This window comes from Mustela putorius, unplaced genomic scaffold (assembly GCF_011764305.1).
Source record: "Mustela putorius furo isolate JIRA1106 unplaced genomic scaffold, ASM1176430v1.1 tig00537291_pilon_pilon_pilon, whole genome shotgun sequence".
Lineage (NCBI taxonomy): Eukaryota > Metazoa > Chordata > Mammalia > Carnivora > Mustelidae > Mustela > Mustela putorius.
Window position 1 is genome coordinate 507,274 of NW_025422429.1, and position 15,865 is coordinate 523,138.

At 43.2% G+C, this 15,865-nt stretch overlaps 1 protein-coding gene across 1 annotated transcript; it reads right to left on the bottom strand.

Annotated features, from left to right (window-relative positions):
* Window positions 1–162: 162 nt before the first annotated feature.
* Window positions 163–11,596, bottom strand: LOC101677113 (interferon-induced protein with tetratricopeptide repeats 2-like). The gene is made up of 2 exons (XM_013050122.2): window positions 11,017–11,596; window positions 163–4,343 (listed from the first exon to the last, which is right to left on the bottom strand). The coding sequence occupies exons 1-2, from the start codon at window positions 11,019–11,021 to the stop codon at window positions 2,819–2,821; spliced, it is 1,530 nt and encodes a 509-aa protein (XP_012905576.2). The 5' UTR covers window positions 11,022–11,596; the 3' UTR covers window positions 163–2,818.
* Window positions 11,597–15,865: the final 4,269 nt, after the last annotated feature.

Sequence of the window (15,865 nt, forward strand, 5' to 3'; positions counted from 1 at the left end):
ACCTTTTTTTTTTTTAAAGATTTTATTTATTTATTTGACAGAGAGAGAGAGGTCACAAGTAGGCAGAGAGGCAGGCAGAGAGAGAGGGGGAAGCAGGCTCCCCGCTGAGCAGAGAGCCTGATGCTGGGCTCAATCCCAGGATACTGGGGTCATGACCCGAGCTGAAGGCAGAGGCTCAACCCACTGAGCCACCCAGGCACCCCAGAACCTTTGGTGATAATAGCCTTCGATGGAAAGGTTATTCAATGGAGCAATGCCTTCGAAGAATGCCTCAAATATTTGTCAGTGTCTGATTCTGAGAATAAAGAGTTTTAAAAGTTGATGATCATGGAAGCATTGGTGAGTAAAAGAGAGATGAAAAAGGTCACATAAAGACACAAGGGACAGCAGAGGAAATGTGTGGAAGTGCATGTGTATGGACTTCTGGTTCTCTTTGAATTAGCAACAGGAGCTTTTCCACCTCTCTCTCCGACTGTTGACCAGCTCTCTGGAAGAAAGCCATGGCTACTTTAGTTTCCGACCAGACTTTGCCCATTCCTTGGGGCTCCACTTGCACTCGGTAAAGGGCTACAGGCAGGGAGCCCCATAACATGCAAGGCCAAGAAATACTGGCTAAGATCACCCTTCAATGTCAGGGCAGGGGAGTATCATTGTGAACTTTGTGGAGTTTATGATCTGAGGGCAAGGTTAAACTTTCATCCATCTAATGACCGGGGGTGGTGGGGGAGGCCCGCAACCTGGAAGCACACAGGATGATGAAGCTCTTCCCTCTTCATTGGGAAGTGAGACAAATACAGGGCATGTGCCGTCAGCAGAACTTAAAGAGTTGTGCTCTTCATCTTGGTGCATTCTCATTTATCAAATTCCTTGATGCCTTTGGGAGCTCAAGAGAAGTTTGTTGCACAAAAAGCAAATTCCTGAACATGGATGGTGGGACAGGTGAAGAGAGGTCAGAGCAAAGGTCTAGGACATGGTTACACTTTAAAGGATCAGTTGCGGTGGACACCATTATGGACTGGCGAAGAGAGTAGAGGACACACTGTATATGTTAGGGGTGGGGTGAATGGAAGAGTAGTGGCATGTAAGTTGAAGGCATGAAGAAAGACCTGCAATCAAACAAAAAAAAAAAAAGAAAGAAAGAAAAAAGAAAGACCTGCAATCTAGAGACTTGTTGATTAGGTGCAGAGATCTTCAAATGTTTATTAGTGTGGGTTGGACCCAGCAAGAACCAGTTGCAGAATGGACACCAATGGGGTGGGCACAGCACTCTTGTGTCACCATCTTTTGTTTTGAATTTGTCTTGTTGCATACTTTATTTGACAATGTGATATATGCTCTGGGTATCAAATTCAAAATTAAAAATTCTATACAATTGAAATATATAAGTCTTCCTTCCATATAGACTCCCAGACAACCCATTTCTTCTCTGGAGACTACCCTAGAGGAGCTACGTCCTTTTCACAAATATTCTGCAAATAATGTGATAGGCTTTTTTTCCTCCTCCTACCCTTCCTTCCTTCCTTTGAACAATGTTAGCATGTCATATACACTCTTCTGCACTTAAAAAAATTTTTTAAATATATCTCAGAGATAGTGTTCTATATTTTTATAGTTAGAATGGCCTTTTTTTTTTTTACATTAGCTGCATGCTGTTCTCAGCATGAAATATGAAAATTGAGTTAATGAGTCCCCTAGTGATGGACATTTGAGTTGTTGTCAGTCCTTTGTTACTATAAGCAAAACTTCATGAGTATCTTTATACATGTCTTTGCATGCATATGCAAATACAAGATAGATTAATGAGTGGAATTGCTGGGACAAAGATTCATGAATGTTTACCTGCCATCAACAAATGCCCTCCATCTACAGGATTTATAATCTCAACGGCGATGTGTGATGGAGCCTATTCACCCACATCCTTATTTAGTACCTTTTTCCAAAAGGTGTTTCTTTGGTTGACCTGAGATGACCTCTCTTAATAGTGTTGGTTTGCTTTCTCTTAATAAGAGTGACATTGAGAATCATTTCCCCTTTTTAAGCCATTTTGATTTCCTGACCTCTGCCCATTTGTCCAGAGGAACTGTTTCAGCATTAAGCAAGTTAATCCGTTATCTGGTAACATACTGAAACAGTATTTTTAAGTCTGTCATTGATCTTTTGACTTTCCAGAGGGCCCTCTTCTATGAAACGTGTTTCATAGTGTGGCTGAATTCCAGAATTCATAGTGTGGTTGAATTCATAGTGTGGTTGACTTTTCAGAGGTCCCTCTTCTATGAAACGTGTTTCATAGTGTGATTGAATTCCCTAATACTTTTGCCCTTTTGTGTTTTGTTTCATACTTACAGCTTCCAGACTGTGTGACCTGAAAAACCCTCTCAAGAATTCCTCTAGAAATGTGATTTCTGTTTCTGAAACATTTAAATCTTTGGTTTGTATGGAATTCATTTGTGAGTGTCAGGAGCAAGGAAGGAGGACCAGGCCCCAGTGCTGCTGTCTTCCCTTGTTCCCATCAGTGATGTTGAGTACCCGCTGTGTCCCAGGCCGAGGGCAAGGCGTGGGGTGAGAGCTGGGTGGTACAGAGTCCCACGGTCCCAAAGCAAGTGCTTGCCCTCAGAGGAGATTTTGCTCAAAATATCTGTAGGACAGAGGAAAAATGATTCTGCATTTCCAGGTCTGGCTGAGAGAATTTTGGGAAACCTAGAAAAAGAGACAACAACACGAGCAGCCCAGCCACCTGGCCCAGCTCCTGCCAGTTGTGGCTTCTCAGTCTCTCTGTGTCCCTGTTTCCCTCCCCTTCGTGACCACCTCGCCAGGCCTCCTACACCTCTCTCTTGCTCTCTCTCTGGCTCTTCTCTATATGAAACCCTCGGGACTGGTTACAGGCTCTCTCTAGGGCCTTCTGTTTCTCTGGGTGGTGGGTCTCACCTGCTTCCGCGGTCTTTTCCTCACTGCCCTTCTCAGCCCGCAGGGCAGGGGGGACAACCCTGCTGGCCTCTGATGGCACACTGTCCCATGGGTGCCCCTTTCTATTCAGCTCACGAATGAATCTGGAGAGTTGCCAACCCATGGCATCAGAGGCATTTTTAGAGAGTCGTTTGTGGGCAATTTTTCTTATGTTGACAATCAGCTTTTCCTTTTTGGTCACTGTCCCATTGATGTTCAAACCCTGCAGGTAGTGGTGGATGGCAGTGTCGTCCCGCAGTCGCTGGTACTGCTGGAAGTTTCCATAGCGCAGGTGGAGCACTTGTCTCTCAGCAGGAGGCAGATCCTTACTGAATTCTTTCTGGAAGTAATACTCTGCCTTATCATACTGGCCAGTGATGGCATAGAGGCAGGCAAGGTCAGAGCAGGCACGGGGAAGGTTAACATTCAACTCGACAACCCTCTTAAAGTGATTCAGTGCGTGTCTCGTCATCTCCCGCAGCTCTGCTTCCTTCTCCTTTGTGGTGTACCCCCGTGACCTCTGTATCTGCCTGATTTTGGCTCTGTAGCAGCATCTGATCTGCAGATGTTGAAAGACATTGTTTGGTACTGATTCTAAAGCCTTTTTAAGTAATTCAATAGCCGTGTCTAGAGTACCTTTATTTCGGTAATACTTGGCTGCACTGCAGAGTACATCCGTGGGGCATGGCGTTTTCTTCAAGGCCTCTTCGACTAGCTTATCTCCTTCAGCTTGTTTCTGGGTCTTCTGGAGAGTCAAAGCCAGGAGAACGTGAACATACCGGTTGTCAGGATTCAGCTGGATGGCCTGCCTCAGAAGGCGAACGGTGTTCTCTGTTGGTGCTTTGTCACCCAGACGGTAGAGTGTGATGGCCAGTCCCAGGGAGAATTCCGGATTGGTGGGTTTCTTTTGCAAAGCCTTCTCAAAACACACCTTTGCCCGTTCATAATACTTTTCTCCCCATTTTAAAAGGGCCCATCCTTTTTCACAGTCAATCTCGGGACATTCAATTCTGTAGGAGCTCGCAAACTTCTTGCAAAGATGTCCTACCTTGTCAATGTAAGCCTGTGCTTCTGGAAGCCTGCCCATGTGATAATAGACCCAGGCATAGTTTCCCCAGGTGACCAGACTTCGGATTTTGCCTTGGCGGGCCTGTGTGTGCAGGATAAACTCTTCTGCTTGCTGTAAATATTCCAGAGCTGACTTGTTCTGGCCTCGGAGGTGTTTAACATAGGCAAACAGATTGTACATGATTGCTTTGAATTCTTTGTTTAGAAACTGTACCTGGTCACGCACTCTGTTCTCCAAGTCATCTAAGGAACTTTCTTCATCATATAAATTCCAGGTAAAATGGCATTTCAGTTGTAGTAAGCTATTCTCCAGGGAATGTTTGGTGATTTCACTGGGGAAGAAGAGCAGACATTTGGGGATGTGAATGAGCGGATGGACAAAGCAACAGGTTTAGGGTGTGGCTACTTGACCACTTCTGAGAAGGCCCAAACAATGCTGGCACTCTGATCCAGAATTGTGAGAAACGAATTTCTGTTGTTTATAAGCTACCCAGTCTGTGGTATCTTGTGATAGACCCCCAAAGGGATGGAAACGATGGGATAGCCCAGAAAGAAAGGGGGAGTGGAGGAAATTTATTACCCAGCGACCACCCCAAGTCCACCGGTCTTAGAGAAGGACGGGCACAGGCATTCTGGAGCTCCAGCTGCAACAGAAGGAAATTTCTCTGTAGAAATTGTTGGACAATGGTGTGGTAAGTGAGTAATAATATTTAGTGAGGTTGGTTTTTTGTTTCCTTTCTCGAGCATGGACACCAGGGTGTGAGCCTGGGCTTCTGATCCACCACAATATTCAGGGAAACTAAGAAGAAATGCTGGGCTTAGGACACCAAGAAATGAGAGGGGAATCATTTGCGGCTGGATGTGAACAGATATCCCTCAGGGGTCCTTTCCTAGGGATGGAGTGTGCACAGAGTGTTAATTTATTCAGGTTGACCCACGACAGGCTTTTGGCCCTTCTGACGTGGGGCCAACAAGTGTGGCCCCACCTGTGTTACCATCTCTTCCTTTGCTGAGCTGGCTCTTTGGGCAGATTCACGAACTAGAACAGCTCCAATGCCCTCCACCCTCTACCTGGGTGGATGCTCCCTGATGCTGCGGTTCACCACCCTTTCGATTTGCTCAGTGATCACAAAGACAGTAGTCTGGTTCCTTACAGAGACAAAGGGACATCTGGAGCACAAAGACACAGGACACAAAGAGCCCACATGCAAATGCTATTCACAAAAATCAAAGGGCAAACTAGAAAACAGAAATTTAAAAATTATAAGCATGGCAATACCTAATACCTAATTTAATTAATTAATACCTAATTAAATACCTAAAAGGCTCTTTTAGTATTTGTATTTCAGAAGATACTTAGACGAGCAGGTAGTTCAAAATTCACCAACACACATATTAAAAAAAAAGTCACTGATCAAAGAAATGCAAATTAAATCAATAACATTTCAGTGCCATTAAAACTTTGGTTACAGAAAAAGATTTTGAAAAAATCACAGCTGGGCACTTTTACTTGTACATGAAGGTTTGGAACATATTTTGACATAGAACTTGCAGGGAACTGTGGCAAAACATACAAGAAGCTCTTGACATAAAAATTTGTATGTTAAGAATGTATAGAAAACCAGACATTCAGTCAGAGGTTGTGACGGCCTATAGATGTGTCCACTTGGCTAGATTATCGTGCATGGTTATCCGCTCAAACATGAACCTAAATGTTGCTGTGAAGGTATCTTGGAGACGTGATAAAGTCCACAAGCATTTAATTTTAAATAAGAAAGATTATTTTACATAACTAGGGTGGGCCTGGCTGAACTAGTCAAAAGGCTCGGGAGATAGTGCTGAGGCTTCCTGATGCAGAAATTCGGCCAGTGACAGCAGCCCTCATCATCACCTAGGCCGATTCCTTACATCATGTCTCTTCCTGTGTATCTCCTGCTGTCTGCTTCTGTGCTGCACCCTGATTGCCACACAAGTCTGTGAATGAGGGATGTTCATCACAGGATGAGTTGCAACTGCTTAAAACTGTAGGTGATGGTGGAAAAACATATTTGAAGGTATCATGAGACTCCCCATGGAATACATGAGACTGTTGTAGCTCCCTCCTCAGATCCTACTAGGATGACATGGTTTATGAAGGCTTCTAACCTTAAAGGAAAGGGAACACAAAGACAGCAAGATCTTGGAAACCCTGGCGCAACTAGGCGAGTGGGGATTGCTTTTATCAAACACGGGAACATGGGAGAGCTAATTCTGCCAGCAGGGGGGACCCACCCAAGAAACAACCCATTGATAATGCAGAATTCCCAAAGGCTCAGGAGTTAGCAGAACCGATGTGCTGCATAAGTGTGTGTGTGTGTGTGTGTGTGTGTGTGTGTGTGTGAGAGAGAGAGAGAGAGAGAGAGAAAACACGAACTGGGGTCCCTGACCAGAAGCCAAACTGGAAGCTCCAGGCAGGTCTTACTGGGGGCTTATGCTCGAGCACAAGGCGAACACCACACAGGAAAGGGTCCTTCATGCTGACTCCCGGAACAAACGTCAGGGAAAGATTTTAAAGAGACTGAGGAAAGAAGTGACCTCTAAGGACTGGGGGGCTGGTGTGGGGGGTACAGGGGGTAGGGATGGAGCAGAGACCGGAAGTTCCTTGCGCAGGCGCAATAGACAGACCCTGCCTCGTGGGTCCCCTCGGCTCATTAAATCTCCATGGTGGGGCGCGATTTTTATGTTACAACGTGGGACACAGCTTGTCAAAGGGTCAGCGCTGGAGTCCACCTCGGAGCAGACTGGTTTGGTTCTGTCTTCGCCAGTCTTCGTGGTGGAGGCCCGTTTGGAAAGCTCCTTCCTCCTGAGTTCCCGCAAGGTGTGTTACTCCGCGGCATGGCTTCGGCTGTCAGGGAGCCCCGGGTTCCGGTCAGGTTGGAGGGGACACCCAGTCCAGTCCCCGCTCTGTCTCAGCAGGAAGACTGATAAAAAGTCAGCTTAAGAAGAAGCTGTCCCAGGGCGCCTGGGTGGCTCAGTGGGTTAAGCCTCTGCTTTCCGCTCAGGTCATGATCTCAGGGTCCTGGGATCGAGTCCCACATCGGGCTCTCTGCTCAGCGGGGAGCCTGCTTCCTCTCTCTCTGCCTGCCTCTCTGCCTACTTGTGCTCTCTCTGTCAGATAAATAAATAAAATCTTTAAAATTTAAAGAAAAAAAAAAATCTGTCCCTACAGACTCTGGCTCCAGTCCATGCACAGAAGGCTGAAGGAGGGCCATGTGCAGAGGGTGAGACGGTGGGTCCTGGGCCGCGGTTACAGGCACCGCCAACCAGAGAATTAAATAAAGTTTGCGTGTGGAATGTTGAGACCACGTCTTCCCGAGTTTGTTCTAAAAATGCTGCCGCCAGGCTTACTTCTTCAGGGCAAGGGACGAGTCGCCTATTGCGGAGGAAGCGGAGGACGTCCAGGTCACCGACATCAGGAGTTCCTTGTCCCGTAGCGTGGTGGGGTCCCCATGTAAGGACGCCCCTTGCAGGAGCTCCAGGCTCCCGAAGGGCTCTTGAGCGTTTCTCTCACAGTCATGAACGGGCGTCAGGGAATCCCCAGACATTTTAGGAAAGCCTCCCACCTGCAGGACAGTGGCGCGAACAGGCAGGTGGTAAAAGTGTCCCGAAGGGAGCAGAAGACTTAAAACAACAAGAACAGAACAAATAAAGGGTCATTGATAAATAGAGATACGGGAGAAGACGCTGCATCCATGGAATAAAAGAAAATGCTTGGAAAAACTCCCAAACATTTAAAGAACATGGAAGAAGTCTTGGAAATTAAAACAATTAAATTGGGTGGAAAAACTCAAAAGCTTATGATTGAAAGGACAAATGGTAAGAAAAAAAAATTAAAGGGACAGACTTGGAGGACCAACATCTGAATAATATGAATTCTAGAGGGAACAGGGAAAGGAAAGGGGGAAAGAACATTCTAGAAGAATGCGGCAGAGTTTCCCCTGAATGGAAGGCTGTAAGTTTCCGCGTGGTAAAAAGAAACTTTAGCCCCTTTCGTCAGACATCTTAATGAGGCTACAGGGGGAGCAGTTGCTCCCCGAGCTTTGCGATGCCACCCGAGGATGAGAAGAAGAAAGATCCTGGGAAGCTGGCCAAGAAAGACAAAGATCGGGGCCATAGACCTGGGGGTGAGGCCAGAAACAAGTGGTGCAAAGGCAAAGCTCGGACAAGCTCAATAACCCAGTGTCATTTGACAAAGCGACCTATGACAAGTCTGTGCGGAAGTTCTCATGATAAACTTAGACCTCCAGTAGCTGTCTCTGAGAGACTCAGGATTCCTCCGCCAGGACAGCCCTTCGGGAGCTCCTTGGTCAAAGACTGAGATTAAACTGGTCTCAAAGTCAGAGCTCAAGTCGTTTACACCAGAAACACCGAAACACCGAAAGTGGAGGTGTCCCAGGCGCTGGTGAAGATGCTTGAACATGTCCTACCAAATGTACATTTTGAGGAATAAAACTTTATTTAAAAAAAAAAAAAAAAAAAAAAACCTCTTACCAAGTATGTGATGATAAGCTTTTAGAACACTACTGAGCAAATTCTATAGTTCCCCGGGGGAAAACAATTTATATAACACAACAAGAATCCAAATGCTGTTGAACATCTGAACAACGATGAGAAAAGCGAGAAGACAATGGAGAAATGCCTTCCAAAAACTGTGGAAAGAGAATTTTAAATTTAGAATTCTTAACATAACCACATAATCATTTAAAATGCAAGGAGGGGCGCCTGGGTGGCTCAGTGGGTTAAGCCGCTGCCTTCGGCTCAGATCATGATCTCAGAGTCCTGGGATCGAGTCCCGCATCTGGCTCTCTGCTCAGCGGAGAGCCTGCTTCCCTCTCTCTCTCTGCCTGCCTCTCCATCTACTTGTGATTTCTCTCTGTCAAATAAATAAATAAAATCTAAAAATAAATAAATAAATAAATAAAATAAGATAAAATGCAAGGAAAGAGTGAAGACCCTTTCATACACTAAAATAAAAAATTTATGTTACAGACACTTGCTCAGGAAGCTGAGAGGAGATGCCCCCTCAAAATTGAGAGTAAGCCCAGGTAGTAAATAAAGAAGTAAGATTTAAAAAACAGATGAGCTGCAAGAGAGGCTCTTACATAAGATGCAGGGGAGAAGGAAATGCTCCATACTTCCCCCACCAACCTGGAGAACAGCCAGTGTAGACAGGAGTAGCTCAAAGGTCCTGTGAGTGATCACCACCGAAACACGACAATGGCAGCCTGCCTCAGGTTTGAAAATACGGAAAGGAGCTTTGTTCAACTAAACTAGAGGCTTGGGGCTGAGATGGTGATAAGTGCTTAGAAACAGAAGAAAAAGAAACAAAAGAAAAGAAAACCACTTTTGTTTGTTGTTTCCTTTAGCTTCAGAAAAAAATGAAACAAAATACAAAAAAGAAAGCTCATGGTAGATAGAACAAGACAAGCCTCAGCTGTGAATAGGGTTTATGCGATTGTAATAATCCAAATTCTGAATATTGATCCAGCCAAAGTCACAAAATGATATTGGGAGGGGAGGATGTAGGGGAGAAGGTGTGTAAGTGTGAGTGTGTGTGTGTATTGGGGAAGGGGTGTTGTGGTGGAAACAGATAATGGCTAAAATTTAAAAATCAAGAACTTCCAATACAAGCATATTATTTAAGTATATGGTTATAAATAGCACAATAGTCACTGAAAGAATTACTGGTTACCTCTGGGGAATGGGAAATATGGTTGGGGGTGATGGCTGCTGTTTCGCCGACTTTGTAGATGATGTTGACTATTTAAGTGTTGTGAATGCATAAGTTTGATTATAAAGTAAGGAATCCAGAAGGAAGGAGGGAAGGAGGGAGGAATCGAAGAGGGGAAAGAGAGAGGGAAGAAAGAACAAAGGGAAAGAAGGAAGGAAGAAATAATGATACATCCATATTTTGCAGCATTATTGAAGCCCTCGAAAATCACTGAAAGATTTTACTGATGACACTCACAATATGATGTTAAGTGAAAATATAAGATGAAACTGTATGGAATCTATATATGGAATCTATACTTTCAACTTTGAAAAGATTTCTCCCCAAATCTATTTACTCAAGTGTGTGTGTGTGTGTGTGTATATATACACATACATATATATATGTGTACACACACACACATATATATGTATGTATGTGTATATATATATATCTCCAATGTTGAAATAGTTTATTTCTGGTTGGTTATATAAGAGACGACGGCATTTTCCCCCTTAGCTGGGATTTTTCCAAAGTTCTTTAGTGTGCTCATAGTATCTTTATCTTGAAAAAAGACCTTCATGAGCCTAGTTGGTTTTTGTTTGTTTGGGTTTTAAAGGTCATTGAAGATTAAAAACAAAACAGAAAAGGAAAGTGTGGGTACTGGGAATGATGGAGCCCAATTTCTCTGAAGGCTCTGGGGAACCTCAGGGATGTGAATTCTGGTTTAGTGCCTGACTGCAGTTCTTTGGAAAAGAATAGTTCAATCCAGCCCATCCTTTAGTCAGGCATCCAATGCTGAGCTTATAAAGAGTACGCTTCCCTTAAAAATTCTGATTAAATAGCCCCAAGCTCCTGACTTTTCCTTTCAAATGGAAAACAGGAAGACAAAAGCTTGTAAGAATATTTCTGCCAGGTTGGCATCCTGAGCTGATGAAAATTTGCCTGAAATGGAATGAAGTAAACTTGCCCCTCCCCCTTCCCCAATGCCTCCAGTGCCTTTTCTTCCCTCCTCCAGCCTCTGGCCACGTCCTGGCTAGGATTTCTTTTAAAAGCTTCTACTGGGGAGAAAGCCTGTGTGTGTCTGAAAAGTGCTGCAAAATTTAAAATACCTGCAATGATTATTATCTAGATGTAAGGTATATTAAATATTTAAGCCGGCGCTGAAATCTAGCACTTATAGAAAATTTTGTCTTGACATTTTTCAAAGACACCAGACACAATTTCAAGAGATCAATGCAAGATAAAACCTTTACCTCATGGTGGGAGGCTTTGGGCTGCCCAGCTGTCCTGCAGTGTTCTGGAAGGGCTGATTTGCTGCTCCGAAATCTGCCTGAGCTGGAAGCTGCCTTGTCCCCCTGGGCAGCCTAGTAGTCTTTAAGCCCACGTGATTGATTAACTAAACCTTTCTTGCCATTTCCAAAGATCAGGCGTTCTGGAGAGAAGGAGCAGAGTATTTTCTGCACCTCACTGAACTCTCCTGCACCACCTACTGGGCACCAAGGAACCAGATCTCTTGCACAACTTCTGAGCACCATGATAACATCCGTAGCTGTTACAGACCATAGCACGCCCTTAATGAATTCACTGCCCTAACCCCTTTAAAAATCTCTGGGCCAGGCAGACACCTTGGAGTTGACCTTTGGACAAGAGTCCACCTACCACCTTCTCCCCAGGTGGCTAGCCAAGAGTGTAAAGCTCATATTCCTTTCCATTAAAAACTCCCACCTTAAGTACTGGCTTTTGGAGCAAGGGGCAGCCTGAGGAAGAGAAGCACAGCGTTGCTAACGAGGGTTACCTCTCTGTGCTTGCACATCTGAATGGAATGTATCCTGGCAAGTGCAACTGGCTTTCAGCCATGCTGGTTTCCTGTTGGGGGAAAAGGAGACATGACCAAGGAGAGCTTTGATCTTTCTGACTGGAAATTCAACTGGGACAAAATGTTTTTGAGAAAGCATATGTGAAGATGTTCAAGATGGAGGAAAATTTCCTGGAGGGAGGACGCGACCTGTAGCAGTCAGAGAACTAGAAATCGCACTGACCACTGCGCCCATGTGTCTTCAGGAAGCCATGGCCACGGTCAGACCACTGACTAATACTGACGGTGAAGCTCTGCTCAGCACTTTGTAGGACTCATCTGATTTACTCCGTTTGACCCCCACGTGAGAGATGGCCATTTAGCAGATGAATAAGAGAACACTCAGCCTGCTTATGGGTCATGCCCAGGGAGGCTAGTCCAGATCTGTCTGACTCAAGGACCTCACTTGTTTAATTGTGGGGCCTATGAGCAAGGAGTCTCTTGATCTAAAGATCTCAACTACATGGTTCTTGAACTAAAGATCTCAACTACATGGTTCTTGAACTAAAGATCTCAACTACATGGTTCATTTATACACTGCTGACAGGAGCACAAGTTGGTTCAGCCATTATGGAAAACAGTATGAAGCTTCCTCAAAAAATTGAAAATTGGGGGCACCTGGATGGGTCCGTTATCTCTCTATCTGATTATTTATCTACCCATCTGTCATCTTTCTCTCTCTCTGTCAGTCTGTCTGAGAATCTTTTGCTCAGACTCGAGAAATTCTTTCAATAGGTTACTGGCCATCTTTATCTGGGATAATCCTGAGGTAAGAGTTAGGAAACTTCAGCCTTGTGAGCCAAATCCATTCCTCTGCTTATTTATGTATAGTCCTCAAGTTAAGAATGCTTAAAAAAAATTTTTTTTTTTTTTTTACAATTTTAGGGTTTTAAACACACACATACATATGCACACACAGAAAAATATGACAGAGACCATTTGTGGCCCTCAAGGGCTAGAATGAAAATTATCTACGATCTGGCCCTCTGCGAAAAAAAAAAATTGCTGACCCCGATTATAAGTGAACTCAGTAAGTCTAAAATGGAATTTATCTTTCTCCCCAAACTCCTCTTCTTCTAGTCCCTATATTCATGAAAGACCCCATAATTTGCCCAATTATGCTGCCTCATGGATGAGTAAAGAGCCAGGGGAATGTTTTATATTTACTGCATGCCATGTCCAGATTTGCTTAGAGGAAAGTTGCTACCATTAGGACACGCTTTTCTCCATGGGCTAACTTCTTCCGTCTTCTCCAGCCTCTTCAGTGAGCCCCAGGGCAGCTGGTTGGCCTGGTGCATAGGACATGGCCTGTCTTCAGAGTTTACTTCTTGTGGCTGGAAGCTGCTATGTTGCAGATGTACCAACTATTTTCTTGTAGGAGTTCACTCCTTTCTTAATTCTCTCTGGAAGTAGCCTCTTGCTTTTCCACACTTCACTGTCTCCATGTACCTATGAGCCAGGTGTCAGTAGGCAGCAGATATTCTCATTGGACTCAGCAGCTGCCTTTAAAGAATTTGGACCACTATCGGAAACAACATGGAGTTTCCTTAAGAATTTGAAACTACCACGTGATCTGGCAATTCCACTTCCCAGTATATATCTGAAGGAAAGGAAGCCACTCTGTTGAAGAGCATTACTTACAACAGCCAAGACGTGGAAGTAACCTAAGTGTCCGTAGATGGATGAATAAGAAAAAAAAAAAATGTCGTGTATGTATAGTGGAATATTATTCAGTCATGAAAACAGAAATGTTGCCATTATGCTAAGTGAACTAAGAGAAAGACACATACTGTACGACTTCACTTATATGTGAAATATTAAAAAAAAAAAAAACAACCAAACTCATAGAATAAGGGATCAAATTTGTGGTTGCCAGAGAGACAGGAGTCTTGGGGAGTTGGGTGGTCATATGTGCAAGCTGCCGGTTATCAGATAAATGAGTACTGGGGATGTAATATACCACATGACCACAGATAACAACGCAGTGTGGTACATGTGAAAGTTGCCAAGAGAGTAGGTGCTCATCACAAGGAAAAAAAATGTTTTGTAACAAAAGTTTTTGTGAGGTGATGAATGTTAATGTGATAACAATTTCACAATATGTAGGAATGTCAAGTCGGTAGGCTATATACCTTAAACAGGGTTGTCAATTATATCTCAATAAAAAAGGAAGGAAAAAATAACAGTAAAATACCTTATTGGAAAAAAAATTGATAGCACACCTTAGAGCCTGTACAGTTTATTCATTCCTATAGGCTTTTGCGTTTTGAACTTGTTTGGCTTTTTCCCTAGAGTAGTTTTAGGTCTGGAAAACCAGGTAGGCTGTTTTTGGTAAAAATTCATAAACCTTCTATAAGTAATTCAGAGCTTTTTCCAGATTTTCTGTTCTGTGTCAAGCTTTGCCTGCACTAGAAAGTATGGAGTTTGCATCAAGACCTCTATTAATGACCTCTGTACTCTTTCTTCATGCTTCTTCTGAAGTTTCAAGGCCAAAATAATTTAAGGTATTATTGGTTAAGATTCAGCTCCAAGACATTTCTCAGGAAATGGAGGGATTTCTCTGTTGGTCGTCTCTCTCGTTCTTTGTGGTTTGGCTAGAATTTCTGGTCTCCAACCCAGGGTCATGGCAGGACTTTGGTTTTTGCCATCTGGAAATGGCATCTGAAAATCTGCATCTGGAAATCTGAAATCCTTCTTGAAGATGCGAGCCTCCTTCACTGTCATTTTGCCCTGGGTTCCACCACCTGCCACTCAGAAAGTTAATCCCCAGATGTTTTCCAGAACTGTCCCCCAACCTCATGGCTGCCTAGGGCCTCCCCATACCCTACATCCATCCTCTTCTATGGAATAGGCTCTTTCGACTATTCACCGATGAGCAGACTCTCACCAAACTAAGCAGAAGGGAGGAAGGTGGAATATGTCATAGAAGGGAGAAGGTGGGACAGCCAGGTTTCTGTTCATCCCTAAAATCTGGAGTCTCAGATGAACACATCATACCAAACAGACTCTCATGACCTGCGAGGTTTGAACAATTCTCATCTTCCCTCCTTTTTTTTAACTGCTCTACTTCTGGTAATGCAGCCAAAATGTCAGGACATTTTTCTGGGACCTATCATCTTCATACCAGCTGATCCTTCACACAAGCCATGTTCTTAAGTGTATTTGCATATGAGCCGCAGTAAAGCAATTGTCGATAAAAATCTTTTCCATTCTGTTTCCATTATATATTCTTTAAGAATATATTTTATTGGAGCGCCTGGGTGGCTCAGTGGGTTAAAGCCTCTGCCTTCAGCTCAGGTCATGATCCCAGAGTCCTGGGATCGAGCCCCGCAGGGAGCCTGCTTCCTCCTCTCTCTCTCTGCCTGCCTCTCTGCCTACTTGTAATCTCTGCCTGTCAAATAAATAAATAAAATCTTTTAAAAAAATTTTTAAATTAAATTTAAAAAAAATAATATATTTTATTTATTATACTTCTATTTAGGGCATATTTATATATTCTTTTAAATGATATTATATATGAAATTTAAAATTAATATTTTATATTATGCAATATAATACATATGTGTAAATACACTACTATTATAGCAATATTTAAATATAACATAAATATAATACAATAAAACTATATCAATATATTGTTAGTATTTATATTATCATAATATATTTTCTGCATAGTAGTAAAAGTGATATATTCTATCACATGTCATATTCTACATCTATATAATTTGTGTGTCTGTAACTGTAATATATATTCTATGTGCTTCTAGTATTACTTTTTTTAAACCTATCTTAAGACTTTATATTTTTCAATTATATTTTGTGAGATGTCTTTCTTTTTCAGAGCATCAAGACCTATTTGGAGCCTGTCTATACTTTTATTTTTGGAGCTAATATTCCAATCTAACATAATGCATTTGTCTAGTTCTCTAGCCCTGAAGTAAAATAGGGCAACACTCTAGCTGTGTGTCTTTGGGAAAGTTACTCAACCTTTCTTTGCCTCTGATTCTTCAAGTATTCATTTGTATAAGGCTTAAATGAAATAAACCCCAAAAAACCCCAAGGATGGTGCCTGGCAAATTGTCAGCCGCTGATAAATGGGAATTGCATTTTATTAATGCATGGCTATTCATTGGGCACCCTCCACACCTCCCTGACACACCCAAGCAGAGAGAAATTGATTCCTTCAGTATTGTCTGTGGACCTCCTGGACACAGTGATCAATCCCAGCTATTCTTGTTTTGGACTTT